Below are 22,670 nucleotides of genomic sequence, written 5' to 3'. Positions count from 1 at the left end.
TACTGTTAGCAGATAGCCAGGAAGATTTACAAACTTCGGTTAATTGCTGTGGAGACGAAGGAGACGCTCTAGGATTCAGTTTTAGCGCGACTAAATCAGGTCTGATAATTTTTACCGATACAACTGACCAGGTGCTTACAATACAAGGCCACGAAATACCCAAAGTGGCCGAATACAAATACCTCGGGATATGGCTAAACGAAGGGCAGATATACACGGAAAAGCACGAACAGGCTCTTAGGGCAAAAGGACGAAGAGACGCCGGGATAATGAAACATAGGGCATTATGGGCGTACAACAAATATGAAGTACTAAGAGGTATTTGGAAAGGAATAATGGTGCCGGGACTTACTATCGGCAATGCGGTTCTGTGCTTAAGGGCAGAAGTTCAGCCGAGATTAGACGTAAATCAGAGAGCTGTTGGAAGATTAGCACTAGGTGCCCACGGCAAAATCACAAACGAGGCAGTACAAGGGGATATGGGCTGGGCATCGTTCGAAACACGGTAAGCTGAGAGTAAAATACTATATGAAGAACGCCTGAGGAAATTGGACGATAACAGGTGGGCAGCTAAGGTATTTAAATATTTATACAGAAAGAGCGTTGACTCACAGTGGCGGAAAAGAACTATAAAACTAACCACTAAGTATGCCGGTCATGAGGACGGAGAAAGAAAGAGCATTAAACGACAGGTTAAAAACGCGGAAGTTAAAAATTGAATGAATTCAATGGAAAAGAAACATAGTGTAGAACTATATCGATACTGGAAAAGGCAGATCAGGAAAGAATTTTACCATGATAACTCAAGAGGCAGTGCCCTACGTTTTGAAGCTAGGTCAGGGTGTCTTAGAACGCGCAGCTACAAAAGAAATTTAATGAAGAAGATGACTCATGTACCGTGTGTGGTAGATCTGTGGAAACAATTGAACACCTCATAATCAAATGTGATGGTATCCATCCGGATGTCGATGCAGGCGCAGTCACTCTTCCTGAGGCCCTAGGGTTTAAAGATAACAATGGTCACGTAAATAGATCTGCAGTAGAAGTTAGCAAAATGCGATTGGAGGATTGGTGGCTGAAAAGAGGGGATGTGGCATAAGCTTAGAATTGTAGGAAACTGTAGGTAAAGATGATGGCGATTCTTAATGAGAATTGACAGCACAGTTAAAAAGATAATAAAGAAAGAAAAGCTGAGCATGGTGACAATTGCAACCATCCCGTTTCAAAGGGGGCGCTTCCATCCATCCATCCATCCATCCATCCATCCATCCATCCATCCATCCATCCATCCATCCATCCATCCATCCATCCATCCATCCATCCATCCATCCATCCATCCATCCATCCATCCATCCATCCATCCATCCATCCGTCCGTCCATCCATCCGTCCGTCCGTCCATCCGTCCGTCCGTCCGTCCGTCCGTCCGTCCGTCCGTCCGTCCGTCCGTCCGTCCGTCCGTCCGTCCGTCCGTCCGTCCGTCCGTCCGTCCGTCCGTCCGTCCGTCCGTCCGTCCGTCCGTCCGTCCGTCCGTCCGTCCGTCCGTCCGTCCGTCCGTCCGTCCGTCCGTCCGTCCGTCCGTCCGTCCGTCCGTCCGTCCGTCCGTCCGTCCGTCCGTCCGTCCGTCCGTCCGTCCGTCCGTCCGTCCGTCCGTCCGTCCGTCCGTCCGTCCGTCCGTCCGTCCGTCCGTCCGTCCGTCCGTCCGTCCGTCCGTCCGTCCGTCCGTCCGTCCGTCCGTCCGTCCGTCCGTCCGTCCGTCCGTCCGTCCGTCCGTCCGTCCGTCCGTCCGTCCGTCCGTCCGTCCGTCCGTCCGTCCGTCCGTCCGTCCGTCCGTCCGTCCGTCCGTCCGTCCGTCCGTCCGTCCGTCCGTCCGTCCGTCCGTCCGTCCGTCCGTCCGTCCGTCCGTGACCTCATTAATGCGAACACAGCCACTGCTGCGTAGGACTCACGGAACAACTTCCGGCTTAAACAGCATCGCTGTTAAAAAGTCCGCATGGTTACGATGTTACTGTCCTATTTATAGTCACGTGGTTAGGCAGGCCTGAAAGCGGGTGCACGCGCTGTGGTGGAGGGCGGGGTGCACAGCGCGCAACTGTCGCTATCACTTCATCACCGGGAGAAGTGAAAAGAGTGCGACTGTTTCTGCTTTCCATCGCTGGCGTTACCTGTTCATCGGCGTCCGCATCAAGCGGGGTCCTGCTGGGGAACAGGGGTACTTCGCACGCTTGGCGGTAACAGCAGTGGTAGCCGCACATGCACACCACGCCTGCGGTGAAAGAGGCCGATTTTGCTTATTTATGAAAATATTTCAAACAACTCAGACGTGGAGCGCTACATGGAAGGCTGCGATACGTAACGTTGCCGGATAAAAAATGCTCGAAACTGAATTAGGAATTGTGCCGGATGAAAGGCACTTACAACCAAGCAAACTACAGTGATTGACACCAGCAGGAAATTGCAATGAGCGCACACTACATCGTATATGCTGTAGAAAGAAAGAATACGATTCATGCGCAGAGGAAAAAGGTGAACGTAGATAAAAAAAATTAAGAAAAGCCAAAGGATAACACGAGTACATAGAGTTGAAAATACTGATAAGGTAAGGAAGTAATACGACTAAAGCTGGAGAAAGGCAAAAGAAATTGTACACAAGTAAGACGAAAAGAAAGCAGGGCGCTCCCTTTCCGTTGCTGTCAGTTTTTCTTTGAACCGTTCTAAGAGAATGGTATGAAAAATATCTTCGAAAGGAAGTTTCAGTCTTTCGCTGTCTGGGCATAGAATAAGAGCTCGGATGACTCAGTCGTTTTGAGAGAGTATGAAATTCTCAGCTATGTTTTCTGCCGTAAGAGAAATGAGAGCGTTGCACGATGTGTACGTGCCGTAGACTAATCTAAAAATGTCCATGAAAATGGGTGTGACAATTTTGCGGTGATTAAGAAGCAGCGGGAAATCGGCGTCTTTTCTTTTTTAATCGAGTCGCAGTTCTGAAAGATCAGTGGTACGCGCAAGTCAAACAAACTGAACAGTTATGTTGCTTTCTAAATTTTGGATTGGGCGCCGTAACTTCCCAGTTATAAAGAGACGTTTTGCATACAAAAATTTAGCGTCAAAATGGTATTCTAGTTATAGTTACATACACAACAGAAACAAGGAACAGACTCAGCTTCATCGCGATCACAAGGTGCTGCTTAAGCCTTTTTGCGTTAGTAGTTGGCACCTTTTGACTGACTTCGGCAAAAATCCATCGACTGTACATTTCGCTGCTCTCCCTTGCTTCAATTCGTATCCACGATACTTGATATTCTTGCTGTTATTTAAGAGGGTACGATCCTTATGGAGGATTCCGGCTAGGACAGCGTTGAAAACTGCATATTGTGGTGCATACACAGTGTGTGAACGAAGAATATCTCATCATCATCATCATCATCAGCCTGACTACACCCACTGCAGGGCAAAGGCCTCTCCCATGTCTCTCCAATTAACCCTGTCCTTTGTCAGTTGCCGCCACTGTATCCCCGCAAACTTCTTAATCTCATCCGCCCACCTAACTTTCTGCCGTCCCCTGCTACGTTTGCTTTGTCTTGGAATCCACTCCGTGAAGGGAAGAATATCTAGAAGCGCTGAAAACTCAGGTGAAGAAATCGGTCACTCAAGGGTTTTGTGCAAATTTCGGTTTCTCACATTAATGAATAAAAAGTGTTACAATAAAGAATTTTGGTAACTGCAATGAAAAGCGCAGCTGAGCGGGGATATTAGCTCTTCGGAAGGTGTGGTATGTTGTCGTTAGTAACCGATTACACCCACGACGCACGCAGGCTGAACACGTTTATGTCAGAACCCGCGAACGCCGGTTTTTAAGGTGGTGTTTAGAGGTGTTGGTTGATCTGTGCGGGAGGGAATTTTAGCGTTGTTTGAAAAGTGTCCAAAGGACCGGCTCAAGCCGGAAATGATGTGATTATAATTAAGGAGGGCGTTATTAAGGAGAGCGTAAGAAAATCTTTCCTTATATGAACTCGTACGTAGTAACTTCTTTTTGTACGGCGCCATTAAGAGAATGCCTACGTGCGAGTAGAATTTTACGCCAATGGAGGGATTTCATTTTATATTCGAAAATGTTAAGAGGCATTTACCGTGAAGTACAGGTTGACAAATACTACTCAGTTTTGCTCACAAAATCTGTCAGACAACCTGCGCGGAAGCAGGAGGAGGAAGTTGTATGATTGGGGAGTATAGTTTCTTGATTCGGAGGACTTTCAGTTCGAATTAGTAACAGACGTTTAATAACTTGGAGTTTTTTGGTACAAACATACCGGAAGGACCTCTGAGCATACGCGGCGGTAAGTGCCGTTACTTTTCTATGAATTTACCATTGTTCTACTTTCGTTAGTGTGCATCTCTGGTGTTCTCACGCGTCCTCAATGATTTTCATTGCAGAAAAAAAACTTTTCCCGAATAAAACAATGCAGTAGGCTGTTTGTCATTAGTTGTAAGGGCCGATGGTCTATTAATGCGATTTACTTCTGATTTAAACGAAAAAAATTGTGAAAACTGAAAATTTCTTGTCCAGTCGTCTTCAAGACTTCGTCCAGAAAATACTGACCGACCCAGTTACCCAAAGAAAGCATTCGAACGTGGTGAATCAATAGTACTTAATTGAGCTGGCCGAATGGCATTAACTATATATATTTATTTATGTTACCCTCAGGGTACATAGTAGATGATAGAGGGGAGGGGCAAAGGAAAATTGTACAAGAAGTTGAAGTAATACTACAGAATACAGAACGCAGAAAACGAGAAAATTTGAAGCAAAGAAAATAGGCAACATGTTAAAAATAATAGTAACCCCGGAAATGTTACACAGTAGCGCGAGTAGAAGTAGAAATCAAAAATACAATACCTAACAAACACAGTAATCACACATCGATACTCATCGTTAATCAATCGTTGCAATAACCTTTCAAATAAAACCTCGATCAGCCGTTTTGAAGTTGTCAGGGCTAGTTATGCTAGTAAGTGATGGAGGCAACTTATTCCAGTCTTTGCTGGTGTGGGGAAGGAATGAATGCGAATAGCTGAATGTACTGCAATGTGGGATGTTTACTTTTTAGCGGTGGTTAAGGTGAGATGAAGTGTACGGTGGAAGTTGAACCCAAAGTGAATTTAAGTATGAGTTGTGATATAAATATTTCATGAAAAAGACAAAGGCGAGATATTTTTCTGCTGGTGCGCCACAGTGGGAGCTGCAGGAACGCTTTCATGTTAGTAACACTCCCTGTCTTTTGATAGTTGTTCGGGATGAAATAGGCTGAGCGATTTTTTATTGCTTCAAGGGTCTGAGGGGCGGTGACATGCCCGGGATCCCAAACTGATGATGCGTATTCCAATTGTGGACGAATGTAAGTTGTGTACAATAAAATTTTTAACGATGATGGAGCTAGTAAAAATTACTGCTTATGTATCCCAGCGTGTGACTTGCCCTAGAGGTTTTGTGATAAATATGTCTCACTATTACTCATATATGGGATCAATATGACTCATATATACGTGATCAATATGCAAAATGCGGTCAAAATTACAGCATTGCTGTGGCTCAGTGGTTATGGTGCTCCGCTGCTGACCCGAAAGACGTGGGTTAGACCCCGGCCGAGGCGATCGAATTTGATGGAGGCGAAATTCTAAAGGCCCGTGTATTGTGCGATGTCAGTGCACGTTAAAGAACCCCAGGTGGTCGAAATTTCCGGAGCCCATCACTACGGAATCTCTCATAGCCTGAGTCGCTTTGGGACGTTAAACCCCATAAATCAAACCAAACCGAACCAAACCAAAATTACATGATTGCACTTAAGTCTTCGGAAGAGCGGAAACGCGAAAACCTTTCACTTTCCTCTCTTTCTCCTTCCCTTTTAATTATGTGTTTGTATTGTTTGTTTTTATTTTTCATTTAAATTTTTTAAAATTTTATTTATTTTGTGTTTTTATTATTTCTTTCCCATCGCTGCCATCATCATCATTATCATCATCATTATGCCATCACTATAGCAACTCTCACTATCGCTATCATCATCACTATTACTATCTATAGCTATCATCATCACCACTATTACTGTCTGTATCTAGCACTATCCCTATCTATCTTTAACACGAGCTATCACTAACAGTATATATGATTATCACTATCACTACCAGTGGCCATCATTATTATTTTCACTGAAACCACTATCACTATCTATCTCTATCCCTATCGGCAGCTATCATTATCACTATCACTACCATCACTACCATCAACTGGTGCTTAATCAACTCTTACAGTTTATTCTAATTATCATACAACTTACGATTGACAGCTCGTGCGAACACTTTTGCGGACAACTTTATTCTACAAGTTCCGTCCGCGCCACTCATGAGCGAAGAAAGGCTCTTGCTTTTAATAATAGAACTCACCTATAATAAAGCTCACGACCACCGAAACCATGGCTATCTTTCCGTACAGGGGATAACCGCCATTCGTCCACTCCCTGTGGTACGTCACGATCGACTCCAGGTTTTGCTCGCCGGCGTTCGTGTACATGAGGATGAGACCAGCCCACGCCACGGTGTTGCTGAGGGAATCACCAATGTTGATAAAGCAGAACGTGAAACCGGCGCCCATGGCGATGCCGTGTGCCAGTTTCTGCCAAAATGGCGAGTCTGCTGCCACCTTCTGCTTGACCATGAGGTCCGTGACCACCATTGCGATGATGGTTGTCATCGCAAAGTGGGTACCTGTTAAAAAAAGTTAAATGATAATGACTGGTGGTGAACTTGGCAGCGACTGTGGTCGCGTACACTTAAGCTTGCTTTTTTATGAGACCAAATTCAGCATGCGTGCACTTCAGGAAACTGTGATTGCCAACAAGGTCTTAACAGCTCTCAGTATGCCGGAGAGGGAAAGGTCGGCAAAAATACGCCCCAGGAAATTGGATATCGGAAACAAATTAATGTGTAACTACAGCTGTGAAACGCATGAAATCTTTGCACACTGGGACGAAAAACGAGGAAGGTTACGGAGCCAAAGCACTGAGTTGCTATTAAATTACATGTTCACGACAAAGAACATTTATACCGAGCAAACAGGAAAAAAAAGTTGGCTGTGGTTTCGCTCTGGTTAAACCTGGAGTTACGCGATAGCTACAGCTGGCCGAGTGGAACTCGCTCAGTCGAATTGCAAAGTCAGACTTTCACCACTCCGTTTGATGATGATGATGATATCCTCACGCTTAATGGCACATACCCACGGCGGGGGATTGACCAGGGTGCATAGCGGATGCAAAAGCACTCATGCACAAGGAGTTTCGCTGTACGTTCCTTCTTCATCTTCGTCCCTGGACGTGGATTCACACTCTCTCCCTCCACACCTCCTCAACTTGGTTTCACCGGTGCGCCGCGCCGCCGCAGCTGCTCCACACCACGTGACCAACCACGTGACAAGCCACGGCGCCGCCATGCTGAAGGTTCGAAATGCTAGCGTAATGTAGGCGCGCGGCGTGCTCTGACGTCACCGCGCATGCGCACAGTTGACGAGGCGGGCGACATCCGCTCCGCTGTCGGCACAGCGGCGAGGCGCGCGGCGCGCACACCAGCTGCGGGCTATGACGTCACTCCGCGCATGCGCACAGCTGGCGGAGCGGTGGTACCACGCCTCAGTGCGCAGCCACGCTGACCTCGCGAAGCGGCTGGCGTAGTGTAGCTGTCGCTACAATAAGCAGTTGCTATAATGCGGCAAAAGGACTGTGTGAACGCAACGTGATGGTAAGCGAACTCACGAATTTCATAGGAACGCAAGTTTCTATAGGTACAGCAGCAGCCACAGAATAATAATGCTCCGCATGCCCCGATCTGGCTCTTGCGGATGCGGGACTGCCTTCGCGAGTGATCTGCGCTTACCACTTCACGCAGTTACAATGCGCACTCAGAATATTAGGGCTAACAGACAGGCATTATGCAATTGTGCCCTTGCATAAAGGCTTTTGAAATCCTGGGTACGAAGTGCATTAGACTGCCATCGTGTTCGGTGTATCCTAAATAACCAGCGTTCCTTCATGCACTGTGCTCTTCCTTGCTGTACTCGAGTGCACTGCTTATCATTTTCTAGCAAAAAAATGAGAATACTTTTCTGGCAGAGTGTGGGAAAAGTTGTTCGTATTCATACCAAACAATTCTTGACAAAAGCATTTTTGTGCGGATCTTCCTACAAAACGCGCCACTATAAGGCGTCCCTCGCTTGGGTGCAGGTCGACCGTCTCGGTCACGAAGTTTCTGCTTTTATGCATGGAACTACGCGGGCGTTCTGCTTGCTTACGGAGACAATCAGATGTGTCGAGATTCAGTAACATTCGGGCACTAGAGCTGGATTTCGTAGAATTGAAATTTTCACAGCGGACTTTTAAGCGGGCCCGAGCCTCAGCGTCCTTTATTTGGCACACAAGAGAGGCAACAGCCGTGGCAATATGGACAACCCCGTCAGCTGCCCTTGTTAATATGTGGAAGACTGAACGTGGAGTCATTGTTCTTGTGTAGGTACAAATGCCGCGCGTTCGCGAGTACCGTTTGGTTTGGTTTATTGGGGTTTAACGCCCCAAAGCAAATCAGGCTATGAGGGACCTCACTGCGTGCTTTGTCAACTTGTCTGATAGTGTGCTGATGTGGCTTGTCTCGTTGTATGGTCCGATGTACGAGATTTTTATAAAAATGTCAGTGTATCTTCGGCTCAAAAGTTTATAAGAAAAATAAATTAATTGAAGTTCCCGATTTGAAAATCTAAAGCACGACTTTTGAAATGTCAGTGAAGCTTCCGCGTCAAAAGTTTGTGGGAACTTTATGCCCATTAAGTTTCGGAATTGAAATGCGTGGCTCCGTAGACTCCGCGGCCGCCGCGAGATGTCGGGGCGAGAACGCTTGCCATCGATAGGCCCTTGAAAGTTTGCGCTAGGATAGGGCTCCTTGCGTTTCGGGACTCCGGGTGCACGGGCGTTGCCACGAAATCCAACCCGAGTAAGCAATGTTGGCGCCAAAATGTCTTTTCTTGTGTGAAAAAGTCATTGTAGGTGACAAAATCCAGAATGACTTTCGGCGCCCGGGGTTGTTTTGGTCAGCGGTGTGGGACAATTCGAAAAAATTTCGGGGGTTAAAGCTCCATAAGCCCCCCCCCCCCTTCCCCCCCCCCCCTGGCTACGCTCCTGGCTACGTGCCTAGAGCAGGAGGAATAAACGTACCAGTAAAATGCACCATTAAACAGGATATACAGCGCGCCGAGAGCGTGTGGGCGACAGCAAGGGCGCGGGAATGGGAGCATGGGAGTGAGTTCTTGAAACTGCCGACTGGCACACAAGGTTTCGAGTGTCCTTCTAAGAGCTGTCGCACTAATTGTTTCAACACACCGTAATACTCACCAAAAATACAAATCGCCCATGCGTCATCGACTATTCCGCGAAGCACCATGGCGCCGACCCGAGATCCGACGGTTCCAAGTCTCCAAAGAAACTGCAGGATCGTGCCGGTGAGTGGAATCTCCGGCACCTCCGGACGGCAACGCCGCTCAGCTTGGTCGTAGGCCGCCACGCACCACGGCAGGAAAGCTATGCCTCGTACGAAGGAGAGGACTGCGCAGTGAGAGAGAGTTTTATGGAGGCATTTAAGGTGCATTTAGACATTTAGCGTGGTTAGGCCCAATGCGAATTTCGTGCGCTAGCACTTCACTCTTCACTTCGGTTTCAGTTTCGGCTCGAGGCTCGGTTTTCACATCCAGACAGGCTTCAGAAAAAGATGGGCGAATTGGACTTTAACCACCACCTTATGGGGATGACTCGCTACCGTTACTGGGTTAATGCCCATATATGCAAAACTGATTATTATCTACTTTAAACTGAAAATCGCTGGGAGTCCTCATGATGCTCCAAGGCTCTGCGATGGCAGGTGCTGCCACCGGTGGGGTTTTTAGGAAACCCAGGATGCTCTTTCAAAGCAGCCTCTCGCGTCTAATCATTAATTGAACTGCCCCCTGCCACGGCAGGCAGTTTGCTAACAATCCGGTGGCCAGACAGAGAGTGGCCAAGTAGCCAAATTGGCGAAATCGGTCAGTGATAGCGCTCCGAAATCGGTTATGATAAACCTCCGTTTAAGTTATATATTAAGGCGAAAGCCTTTAATGACTCATTCTCCCGTCTGTCTGTCCGGAGTTACATCCAGCGCCTGGGGTGACTCATCGACGAGCGCAGCTGCCAAAAGGTGACGTCATCTTCGTCGACAGGTGCAGCTGTCGGCGTGGGGGCGTCGAGCGCTGCTCCGTCGTCAGTCGGTGTGCGACAGCTAGTGGAGGAGGATGGCTTCCAAGTGGTGCAGCCGTAACAAACATAGGCAGTCATTGGCAGTCGAAATAGCGCGATAAAGGCTTTCGCCTAGCGCACTTTAGTCTGCCAAAGTGCCCCCATAGTTTTTCTGCTACAGTATTACTCCAGGGGCCAGCACGGCGCGGCTTCTTGAAACTTTTCACACACTACCAGTATTTTAATGGGTCGACCGCCAAAAACAAGTTCACCCTAATGAAAAACGACCGGCAGAATTTGGGGTGGGTCGGAAGAGCGCTGACTCGTTTGAGCCTCACTGAAGTTGACAAGTGGTGATCCCTATTGAAAACTGATGAAGCGACGTTTGAAGTTGCCGAGGCGCAGCGCATGCTCAACATACGTTACACTGCTTACCTGTAGGAGCGCTCCAGTCTTGGGTGTCTAGCATGATGTACAGCTGGAGCACCAGCTGTGGTGCCGACTTCAGGAACGATTTGTACAGGTCCAACACGCACAGGTCCCTCTTGTGACGGTAGAGCACGCGGAATTCTTCCTCATCCTTTGTCTTCTGCGCCTTGAGACCGGTCTTCAAGAGCACCCAGTTCCTGGCGGGAAACGAAGAAGGAGTTGCTGAGACAGTAAACATGTGCCATGCTTACTGAGGTAAACAACGACGATGACGACAACGACGACAACAACACAGCCCTGCGATAAAAAAAACTGAGCATTTGACCTCCTCAGCTTAGTGGCTGGATGTATATATCTCATACTGGGCATCGCCTGGTTAACCTCCCTGCCTTTCCGTCCTTTTCTCTCTCTCTCTCTCTCTCATACTTCATGAAGCGTTTAAAATCGATTTCTTCTTTTCTCGGGGTTGTCTTCTTGGCATCATATGCGGCCTTGACCCCAGTTTACTATTCAAGCACTTGGATTTGACGTCTGAATCTCCTCAGTTGAGTTCCCCGGACCGTAGGAAGAATTTAAATTTTACTTTTTATGCGAAGCATATTACAATAGGTAACCCAAGCCCTTCGTGACGGTTACACGCTGTGCACACTACGTGACACAATGACGTCACGACAGATGAGAGACGGGGCTCCAACTCGTGCATTCGCTGCGGTTGCACGCCGTGCAGACCACGTGGTATGGTGACGTCACACCACGTGACACAAAGACGTCACGACAGATGACAGACGGGGCTCCAACTTGTGCCATCGCTGCGGTTGCACGCCGTGTGAATCACGTGGTATGGTGACGTCACACTCCCGCGCATTTCGAACGCGCGTTCACACTCGGTGTAAGCTCTTCCCGGCGAATAAAATGTTTTACAATCAAAGGTGAAACGCTCGCTCCACCGGGCAGGCGGACGCGGCTTCCGTGGCAATCCAGGCGCTCACCCAACGCGCGTCCCGGGGTTAGTCGGCGTTCCGCTGTAGCCATGCCGTTGTCTTCCCCCACGACGAAGGCTTCTAGTGGTTGTATTAAAATGACCAAGTATTCAACCAAGGAAAGCCATGTATTACCAAGCCTAGCCATCAATATGCTTCGCATCTGACTAGGCTTAACCTTAGCTAAGCCTCAGCCATTTTTTTTAATAGCATGGCGACGTCATCTGGAGTTTTGGGGACAACTGCTACTGGTCGACACCGGGTTTCGCTGCCGATAAGCCATTTAATGCCTTCGCGTGAAAGCTGTGGCTGCTCTAGATGCTAGAAAGAGGGCCACGTGACGGGAACAGATATATATATATATATATATATATATATATATATATATATATATATATATATTGATACATGCATTCGAAGAAGAGACAGAAGTAGCGCATGCGCTAGAAGAGGAAGAAGTTAGTTGGCTCTCTCGCGCGCGCTCGAACCACTAGGGGACCGCCGCAGGTTTTTCGTCTCTGCGCGGGTGTTCTTTTTGGCGTTGCACGCTACAGTTTGGTGGAGGTGCTGGGTACGCTTCCCGACCTGCAAACTTCGTACAGCGTCACTACGGACCTCACACCGGTTCACCAGCGACCCAGCCGCCGTCTCCGCGGAGAGTCGCCTGAATTTGGGCCCCTTCCCCCGCCAACAAGGACGACGCAGCCTCGACCGCCGAGTCCAACTGACATGGCCACTGACACCAGGACCCAGCCGCCGATCCAGCCTCTACCGTCGAGTCCAACTGCCATGGCCGCTGACACCAGGCCCCTGGCGCCGATCCTTTGCCACCCACCGCGAACACCGCCATCTTTTCACGGTGACGTGTTCGAAGACGCTGAGGACTGGCTGGAGACGTTCGAGCGGGTCGCACGCTACAACGGCTGGTGCGACGACCGCAAGCTGAATAACGTCTACTTTGCGCTGGAAGAGTCTGCTCGGACGTGGTTTGAAAACCACGAGGCTACACTTCCCACCTGGGAGACGTTTTGCCGGAGTCTCCTGGCTACGTTCCCCAACGCTGACCGCCGGGAGAAGGCCGAAGCTGCGCTGCACTCCCGAAATCAGCGCACGAACGAAAGCGTGCGCATGTACACCGAAGACATGGCCCGTCTTTTCAAGCGCGCCGACCCCAACATGACAGAGGAGAAGAAGCTGCGCCATCTCATGCGTGGGGTTAGGCAGGAGCTGTTCGCGGGCCTCGTGCGCAGCCCACCCCGCACGGTGGCGGAATTTCTAACCGAGGCGACCACGATGGAGACGACGCTGCAACAACGGGCCCGCCAGTACAACCGGGACATCAACTGCATGGTGCCCGAAGGCTTTTCGTCGTGTCTCGGCGGCAGTGCAGACACCTTACGTGAACTAATTCGCTCCGTTGTCCGGGAGGAACTGCAACGGATCCATCTGCCTCAGGTTGCACCTGCGCCGCTGGCAGCGCTGTCCGAAGTTGTCAGGGACGAGGTGCGACAGGCTGCGCAGGCACCTCCTGTCCCCGAAGCGCCATCCCGGTTCGATGACCGACCCACGTACGCATCTGTTGTACGTCGCACGACAGGCTACGGTCCCATTACCCCAACGCCTGGCGTGAGCAACATCGGCACATGTCACGCAAGCGTGCCTGGCTACGGTGTGACCCCGTCGACCTCCGTGAGTAACATCGCCACGTATTCTGCAACCGCATCTGCTACAGCTGGGCCACGCCCTCGCAAGTCGGATTTGTGGCGTACACCGGACCGCAGGCCTCTCTGCTACCACTGTGGGGAGCCTGGTCACCTCTACCGCGCCTGTCCGTACCGCCAGTGGGCCTTCGCGGTTTCCATCCCGACGCACCCTGCCCTCAGAACGGCGAACGACCGCATGAGATTGCACAGCATCTCTGGGCACGCCAGAACCCTGCCTACTCTGGAAGGTGCGAGTCCCGTTCCCCTTCGCCTCTCCGTTATCGCTCTTCCAGCCCTGGCCGCCAGAGTAGCTCTGCTGTCCGTCGCTCGCCGAGTCCGCGTCGGGAAAACTAACACCAGCGACCTCTGGAGGCAAGGCCGCTGACGTCGGGACGTGTCAAGATCCTCCATCGCGGAACCCTCGAGCCGACGATACCCGGACAGAGAGAGGCAGCGACAGTATCAGATACGCTGCATCCGATTTGCGTGTGACAATTGATGGCACTGACATTACCGCGCTGCTCGATACCGGTGCTGATTACTCTGTTATGAGCCGTGCCTTCGCTGGAGAACTTAAGAAGGTTCTGACACCGTGGACGGCGACCCCCATTCGCACCGCTGGTGGCCACCTAATTTCCCCTGTGGGCAAGTGCACGGCTAGAGTTGGGATTAGTGGTTTTACGTACGTTGGTGAATTTGTCGTACTCCCCGAGTGTTCCAGAGACTTGATTCTGGGGATCGACTTCCTGCAGTCGAACGGCGCTGTGATTGACTTTCAGGAGGCACGTGTCACGTTCTCGACCAAACAGGCCGTGGCGCGCTTTGACTCCCGCGATCCCTGCAGCAACGCTCTGCGGATTGTCGAGAACGACGTCACGGTGCCGCCGCGGTGCAGTGTTCTGGTGCTCGTGCGGAACGACCTCTTTCATGACTACGAGGGCCTAGCGGACAGCCATAGTCCACTGCTGCTTAAGCGGGGACTTGCCGTTGCAAGAGGTCTCGTCCAACTACGTGACGGCCGCACCCACGTCCTCCTGACTAACTTTGCCAACGAATATCAGCACCTGGCCAAAGGCATGGCTATTGCCTTCCTCCACGACGTTGCTGAGGTTCCAGGTTTGTGCACCGTGGGAGGACCCTCTCCGGTGTATGCTGGCCCACATCACATTCTTCAGTCAGTCAGAATAAATCCTGCCTTGCCGTCGGTTCAGAGGGATCTTCTGTCGGCCCTCTTGGCCGAATTTGCGGACTGTTTCGCTACGTGCTCGAAGGTCGGCCGAACTCCACTCGCCAAGCATCGTATCATCACGGACGAGACTACGCGACCCGTCTGCCAGCGCCCATATCGTGTTTCCCCGGTGGAGAGAGAAGCCATTCAGAATCAGGTTGCCGAGATGCTTGCAGACGATGTCATTCAGCCGTCCACCAGTCCGTGGGCATCGCCTGTGGTTCTTGTCAAAAAGAAGGACAATACTCTGCGTTTCTGCGTGGACTACAGGAAACTTAACAGCGTGACCAAAAAGGACGTTTACCCGCTGCCCAGGATAGATGACTCGCTCGACCGATTGCGGAACGCCAGATACTTCTCGTCATTGGATCTTAAAAGCGGGTACTGGCAAATCGAAGTGGACGAGAGAGACCGGGAGAAGACGGCTTTCGTGACGCCTGACGGCCTCTATGAGTTTAAAGTGCTCCCATTTGGTCTGTGCTCAGCACCGGCCACTTTCCAACGCATGATGGACACTGTCCTCTCCGGCTTGAAATGGCAGTCCTGCCTGGTGTACCTGGACGATGTCGTTATATTTTCGCCCACCTTTGACCAACACTTGGAGCGGTTGCGCATTGTGCTACAAGCGCTCAAATCCGCGCAACTCACCATCAAAGCCGAGAAATGCCATTTTGGCTTTGAGGAACTTCGCTTTCTTGGTCACTTTGTCAGCGCACAAGGTGTTCGCCCGGACCCTGACAAGACTGCTGCCGTCTCAGGTTTTCCACGCCCAACTGACAAGAAGGCCGTTCGCCGGTTTTTAGGCCTGTGCTCCTATTATAGGCGCTTTAATCAAGATTTCTCGAAAATCGCGGAACCGCTGAACGCACTGACCCGTGACGACACGCCCTTCCTCTGGGGGACCGACGAAGAGGCTGCATTTGTCGAGCTTCGCAGCCGTCTGCAAAGCACTCCGATACTCGGCCATTTCGACGAGCATGCTGCCACGGACATCCACACTGACGCCAGCAATGTTGGCCTTGGTGCAGTACTGATCCAGTGGCAAGACGGTGCAGAACGGGTCATCAGTTATGCTAGTCGGACACTTACGCGCTCCGAGACCAATTATTCTACGACGGAGAAAGAATGTCTTGCAGTGATATGGGCCATCTGCAAGTTCCGACCGTACCTCTACGGACGACCCTTCCGTGTGGTAAGCGACCACCACTCCTTATGCTGGCTGGCGAGCCTCAAAGACCCCTCAGGACGCTTGGCTAGATGGAGCTTACGCTTGCAAGAATACGACTTAACAGTAGTTTACAAGTCTGGCCGCAAGCATCAGGATGCGGATTGTCTGTCGCGCGCGCCTATCCCAATCAATACCGAAGAAACCATCGATGATTTTCCTTTCCTGGGCTCTGTTAGTACCACCCAAATGGCGCAGCTTCAGAGGGCGGACACGGAGTTGGCGCCGCTCATCGATTACCTCGAAGGCAGTGAAGCTCCCATTCCGCGTGTTTTTCTTCGAGGGCTTCACACCTTCACTTTACGGTCTGGTGTTCTCTACAAGCGCAACTTTGCCAACAGCGAAGAAGTGTTCCTACTTGTCGTACCATCACAGCTGCGGTCTGAGATCTTGAGTGCCTGTCATGATGCACCATCCGCCGGCCACCTTGGAGTCAGCCGTACACTCGCGCGGATTAGACAAAAGTATTATTGGCCCAGGTTACTCCCATCGGTGCGGGCCTACGTCAAAACATGCCGTGAATGCCAACGTCGGAAGACTCCTCCATTGAAACCGGCCGGATTTCTTCACCCCGTCGATCCACCGAAGACCCCTTTCCATCAAGTGGGCATGGACCTCCTTGGCCCATTTCCGAAGTCTTCGTCTGGAAAGCGTTGGATAGTCGTTGCGACTGACTACCTCACACGGTACGCTGAGACCACGTCTCTTGCCAAAGGCACTGCTGCTGAAGTGGCGCAGTTCTTCGTCCACAACATTGTCTTGCGTCATGGAGCACCCGCCGTTGTTGTTACTGACCGGGGAACTGCTTTCACGGCCCGCTTAACCCAGTCCGTGATGACTCTGACGCACACGAGCCACCGACGTGCTACGGCGTATCACCCGCAGACAAACGGGTTGGTAGAGCGACTCAACCGCACACTAGCCGACATGCTATCAATGTACGTTGACGTCGAGCATCGAACTTGGGACGCCATTCTGCCGTACGTAACGTTTGCGTACAACACCGCCCTGCAGGAAACAACCCGACTGACCCCCTTTCAGCTTGTCTTCGGTCGCCAGGTGACCACTCCGTTGGATGCTATGTTGCCCGTCGACCCTTACTGCGACTCTGACGCTGAAATCGACGTAGATACCTTCGTTCAGCGTGCTGAGGAAGCGCGTCAACTGGCCCGCCTGCGCATCCACCGTCAACAGGAGGCTGACGCCACTAAGTACAACTGTGGACGCCGTTTCGTCAGTTATGCTCCCGGCGACCTTGTGTGGATTTGGATACCTGTTCGTCGCCGCGGGCTCTCTGAAAAGCTGCTGCGCCGATACTTCGGCCCTTACGAAGTAGTGCGCCGCATCAGTGATGTGACTTATGCAGTTGCTCCCGCCCCGACAGCTTGTTCATCGCGCCGGTCGCACCGAACTGAAGTCGTACACGTTGTTCGCATGAAGCCTTACCACGACCGGCTACCTGACTGAACTGCGGTCCACTGCAGCTGTGTTCTACCCTTTCGCTGACTTTTCACTCCCAGCCGCATCGTGTCGATGCTGCAGAAGAGGGGGGCAGTGATACATGCATTCGAAGAAGAGACAGAAGTAGCGCATGCGCTAGAAGAGGAAGAAGTTAGTTGGCTCTCTCGCGCGCGCTCGAACCACTAGGGGACCGCCGCAGGTTTTTCGTCTCTGCGCGGGTGTTCTTTTTGGCGTTGCACGCTACAATATATATATATTTGGGAAGCGTTTGTGCATAGAAGAATCGTTCTTCGCCTGGTTCTTGTTCTACGCACACCAAGTGCTCGGGTCTTTCAAACAGTCAGCAAGAGGGGTCACTGTTTTCAGCCAGTATATAGTGATCGTAATGCGCCGCCGCGGTGGCTCAGTGGCTATGGTGCTCGGCTGCTGACCCAAAAGACGCGGGTTCGATCCCGGCCGCGGCGGCTAGAATTTCTTTGGAGGAGAAATTCTAGAGGCCCGTGTACTGTGCGATGTCAGTGCACGTTAAAGAACCCCAGGTGGTCGAAATTTCCGGAGCCCTTCACTACGGCGTCTCTCATAGCCTTAGTCGCTTTGGGACATTAAACCCCACAAAACCAAACCAAACCAGTGATCGTAATGTAGCGGTCTCATGTAGTGATCGTAATCGGACCTAACGCTTTTGCAAAGGCGTAAGCTGTAATGAAGACCGAATATTCTTAATCTCACCTGTGAATGGTACCGATCAGAACCACGCTGAAAAACCAGATCAATTTCGAAGCGCTCTGGTCGTCAAGGTGCCAGCTGATGCTAAATGCGTTGATCACGACTGGGGGCAGCACAGCAAGGAAGAGCGTAATGGAGAAGTACACCCACAGACCGTCACTGGCGTAGGTGTAGACCAGCCACCCATCTGCGGAAGTGGACAAGGACGCCAGCCAATCAAAAGTGCTCTCGTGCGTCCTTATTCATTTGTGCTTATAGCTGTCAAATGTTTAGAGTCCAAGGGGTTTCCTTCTGGACATGTTGTGCGGTTCGTTTTAAGTGACACTCTCGTCCTCACTTCTCAAAAAGTTCAGACTTCCGCGGATGCTACAGTAGCACCCGTCATTACTTACATGGAAATCCCTGGGGCTATAAATTTTTGACCTTTAGTAAGTTCTGTAACTAAAAGAAATAGATTGGCAGTTATTATTCAAGGCAAAGCAGAAAAAGAAACTGAAAATATAACTACAGTTTCAGTCGATCACCATCATCATCCCCTTTACTACGCCCACTGCAGGGAAAACGCCTCTCCCATGTCTCTCCAATTAACCTTGCCCTTTGCCAGTTGCGACCACCGTATCCCCGCAAACTTCTTAATCTCATCCGCCCACCTCACTTTCTGCCGTACTGGTTGGTGCGTATAGAGTCCGTACTGGTTGGTGCATATTAATTTCAGCCAGCAGTTCATTAACACGCAGTGACATAGCCCAACACGCGGGAATCTCGCATTTCGCTTCCATGAAATCGCGCCGTCCGCGTTTCGATTGAACCCTCGTCGTTTGGCTAAGAAGCCGAGTGCGCCAACCACGGAGACAGTGGCGGGTCAGGCGGCCTATATTTCGCAATTGAGATTTCGTATCTTAAGAAGAGGAAGTAAAAAAAGTCCTAGGAGCAATGAAAAAAGAGAAAGCGGCTGGTGAGGATCAGATAACAGCAGATCTCTTGAACGACGCAGGGGAAATTGTGCTAAAAAAAAAAACAAACTAGCCACTGTGTATACACAATGCCTTATGACCTCGAGCATACAAGAATCTTGGAAGAACGCTAACATTGTTGTAATTAATAAGAAAGGAAACGTCAAGGACTTGAAAAATTACAGACCGATCAGCTTACTGCCCGTTGCCTACAAGGTATTTACTAAAGTAATCGCAAATAGAATCATGACAACCTTAGACTTCAATCATGATCAAGCAGGCTTTCGTAAAGAATACTCGACAATAAATCATATTCAAACTATCAATCAGGTGATACAGAAGTGCGCAGAATATAACCAACCTCTGCATACAGAGTTCATTGATAACGAGAAAGTATTTGATCAGCTACGCGAGCGCTCTCACGCTTTTTAAGCGACATGGGCCTTGACTCGCGTTTGTAACGCTAGCGAGTGTGCCTTGTCTTTCTTCATCTGCCTCCTCTCATCATCATCATCCGCCATGGTGACCCTCTTTTTTCTCCTCTTCCCGTTCCCCGGCGCAAAGTAGCCAGCCAGATATTCATTTTTCCATCCAACCTCTCTGCGTTTCCCGTGAACAAACCTTCTCTCTCTTGACTCAGTGGACAACTCAGCAGTCATGCAGGTTTTGCGGAATCAGGCAGTAGAAGAGTACTTATGTGAAAATACTGGAAGATATCTGCAACGGCTGCACAACTACCAGTCCTCCATAAAGCCAGAAATAAAATTCGAATAAGGTGGGGGGCCATACAGGGAGACATAATCTGGCCAATGCAATTCACCGCGTGTTTACAGGAAGTACTGGGAGGCCTGGATTGGGAACAGTTGGGGATAAGAGCTAGTGTGGAATACCTAAGTAATTTGCCATTCGCTGATGACAGTGCCTTGCTAAGTCACTCAGGAGATAAGGAAGACCAGAATGATGGGTCTTGAAATTAACATGCAGAAAACCAAAGTAATGTTCTACAGTCTTGCAAGGGAACATCAGTCTACAACTGGTGTCGAGGAGCTGGAAGTGTTGAGGGAATACGTCTACTTAAGTCAGGCAGTGACCGCTGACCCGGATCACGAGGGAAATAACAAGAAGAATAAGAATGGGGTGGAGCGCATTCGGTAGGTTCTCTCACATCATGAAGGGCAGTTTACCAATATCCCTCAAGAGAAAAGTATACAACACTTGTATCTTACCGGTACTCTCCTATGGCCCAGCAATGTGGAGGCTAACAAAGAGGAGGCACAACGCAGCGAGCTATGGAAAGAAAAGAAGCGGGCGGAGTGGGTGAGGGAACAAACGCTTGTTAATGACATCCTAGTCGAAATCAAGAAGAAGAAATGGGATTGGGCAGTGCATGTAATGCGAAGGCAAGATAACCGCTGGCCCTTAAGGTTAACGGAGTGGATTCCAAGATACGACAATCGTAAGGGGGGGGGGGGGGGGGGGTGTGGTTAGTAAGTTAGGTGAGTGGATGAGATTAAGAAGTTTGCTGGGATACGGTGGCCGCAGCTGGCAAAGAATAGGGTTAATTGTAGAGACATGGGAGGTGCCTTTGCCTTGCAGTGGGCGTAGTCAGGATGATGATGATACGTGAGCGAGAAAACCTGAGCGCAAACTGCAGAAAGCGAATGCCACTGTAAGCAAGGCTGGCAAAACCGGAAAAATTCTGTAGCAGATGAATAGAGCACAAATCGGAGAGTCTACGTACCGCCCAGCATGCCGATAAAAGAGAACAGCATCGAAATCACGGGGAAGGCAGCATCCCACCACGTGAACTCGTACTTCCTGCCTTCCGCCATGGAAGTATTTACGTGGTACAAGGTGACGGACACGAAGAAGAACGCAGAGAGCGGGCCGGTTTACACTGAACCACTGAGCGCATATGCCAGATGAAGCACGAGAATTTCAGCTTGACGACCGTGAGAAAAAACAACTCTCACGACCGGCGAAGCCCGTATCGTATCGTCCAGATCGCCGGTATCGTCCGGAAGCTCAGAGCATCCGCTCCCTTCGGCTTGCGACTTGTGATGGCTGAATACACGACTACATTATGCGCTTGTACAACTTTTGAGAGTAAGCAACTACTCTCGATTAAGAAGCAGCGATCACTTTGCTCAAACCAAGCTCATTTTAATGCAGCGTCGAAAGAAATCCAGTTTTCTTAGTTTACATTTCTCTCAAGTCTTTCGCGTTCGCTGCGTTGTTGCTTTTGTTTTTCGCTTAGTAGACGGTGAGAGCACTTCCGCCGCGTTGCGAATGCGAATGTTACACGCCTATGCATCTTAATACGGCCTTCGGAGAGGGCAAAGACGCCAGCCGTAGTGCCCCACATGAGTCACGCTTACGAAGGGATGCGCAAGGCGACCTCGCGCTTTCAACTATCAGGAAATATGTGAACAAACTTCCCTCCTCTCTTGTGCGGTGTGTTTACTTGTTATCCATTCACAACTTCTCGTTTTTATGCTCAGTTTTTTTTTACAAGACGCGCGGCAGTAAAAACGCACGCATGCATCACAGTATCAAGAGGAAGAACTCAGAGTATATAGGGTTGAACTGAATGAAGAATGAAGAACATGAACACGGAAAAGAACATGCAGATCGCAGCTACCGAGGAGAACCCTATTTCAAAATTTTCTGGAAAAAAACTAATTCATACAATAAATAGACGAGGGATATTCCAAGAAATAAACCTTTTAAGCCCACATCAAAATGCGAGTGGTCTCCTATACTATTTATTCAGCGACTTACAGTGATTGTCAAAACTAACTGCTCTATGTCCATTTCTAGAGCATGCTGAGTTGCTCGGTATACGTCACCGGCGTTTTCACATTTCTTGAGGAAGACTTGTCTTCACACCTCGAAAAAATGTGGACTTTCATTGACACCACAAAAGCCCCACATACTGCACGGCTTAAGCAACCACCTTGGTCTCCTGAGTTTTCACAGTCTGCGCCTAATCTAGTTTATGTGACTGAGTTCGACTTTTCTGCGTAGAAGATGAGCTAGAGTGGTCTGGGGTAAGCCCTACTAGGCTGGCGTAGTAAGCCAGACCGGCAGACAATGAACTTTATTAGTGCTCTCCTCCGTCGCACGCTTCTACATATTTCTGGTCATGGATGGCTATTGGTTACGTTCTTTAGGGTGTCACACAGCTACCATGGCCGCGGTCGGTCACATGTCCAATATTCTTTGACAAAAATTTGGAATATTGAAAAACTGTAAGGCATTGGTGTAGAAGTTTTGAAGGCAATGGTACATTCTTCCGATGTGTATCAAAATCCTTCTTTTATATTGTTTCCATCGCTCGCGTAGACCAGTTAAGACAGCCATAGAAAACCAGTGGGGAACGCTTTTGACGATAGCAAAAGCGTTACTACCAAAAAAATTCAAGCCTGCCGACGGGAGGTCTGTGGATATAGTGATTATTATAGTGAAATCTTACAGTATTTAAATAAAATTGCACTCATAAACTCTTTCCTGTTCAAAAAAGCTTTTGTCCACAGTTGTTGGGTATGAGCGTCGCTCCGGCGGATCAGGAAGCTCCGTCTCACGCGGAATTCATGCGCGCGTCGACGGTGGGGCTTAGAGTTACTGTATATGCTACCAAAGGTAGCAGAGTTTTCAAAACGCCG

The 22,670-nt window shown here is 49.8% G+C and overlaps 1 protein-coding gene across 1 annotated transcript; it reads right to left on the bottom strand.

Annotated features, from left to right (window-relative positions):
- Window positions 1-889: 889 nt before the first annotated feature.
- LOC149336334 (XK-related protein 6-like) lies at window positions 890-21,014 on the bottom strand. The gene is made up of 7 exons (XM_089554130.1): window positions 20,747-21,014; window positions 18,056-18,239; window positions 10,736-10,926; window positions 9,428-9,637; window positions 6,441-6,761; window positions 2,165-2,265; window positions 890-997 (listed from the first exon to the last, which is right to left on the bottom strand). The coding sequence occupies exons 1-7, from the start codon at window positions 20,835-20,837 to the stop codon at window positions 890-892; spliced, it is 1,206 nt and encodes a 401-aa protein (XP_089410256.1). The 5' UTR covers window positions 20,838-21,014.
- Between the last annotated feature and the right edge of the window lie 1,656 nt (window positions 21,015-22,670).

Source organism: Amblyomma mixtum, chromosome 7, assembly GCF_055824585.1.
Source record: "Amblyomma mixtum isolate Tamu chromosome 7, ASM5582458v1, whole genome shotgun sequence".
NCBI lineage: Eukaryota > Metazoa > Arthropoda > Arachnida > Ixodida > Ixodidae > Amblyomma > Amblyomma mixtum.
Note: the sequence above shows the minus strand (reverse complement) of the source record. Positions and strands in the feature narration are given on the sequence as shown.

Bases quoted from the DNA above. Each gene is read 5' to 3' on its own strand.
- LOC149336334 (XM_089554130.1), bottom strand. From the start codon at position 20,837: ATGGCGGAAGGCAGGAAGTACGAGTTCACGTGGTGGGATGCTGCCTTC. The intron at 18,240-20,746 runs GTACGTAGACTC...CCACTTCCGCAG, and splicing joins TTTTATCGGCATGCTGGGCG to ATGGGTGGCTGGTCTACACC. The intron at 6,762-9,427 runs GTGAGTATTACG...TTTTTTTAACAG, and splicing joins ATGGGCGATTTGTATTTTTG to GTACCCACTTTGCGATGACA.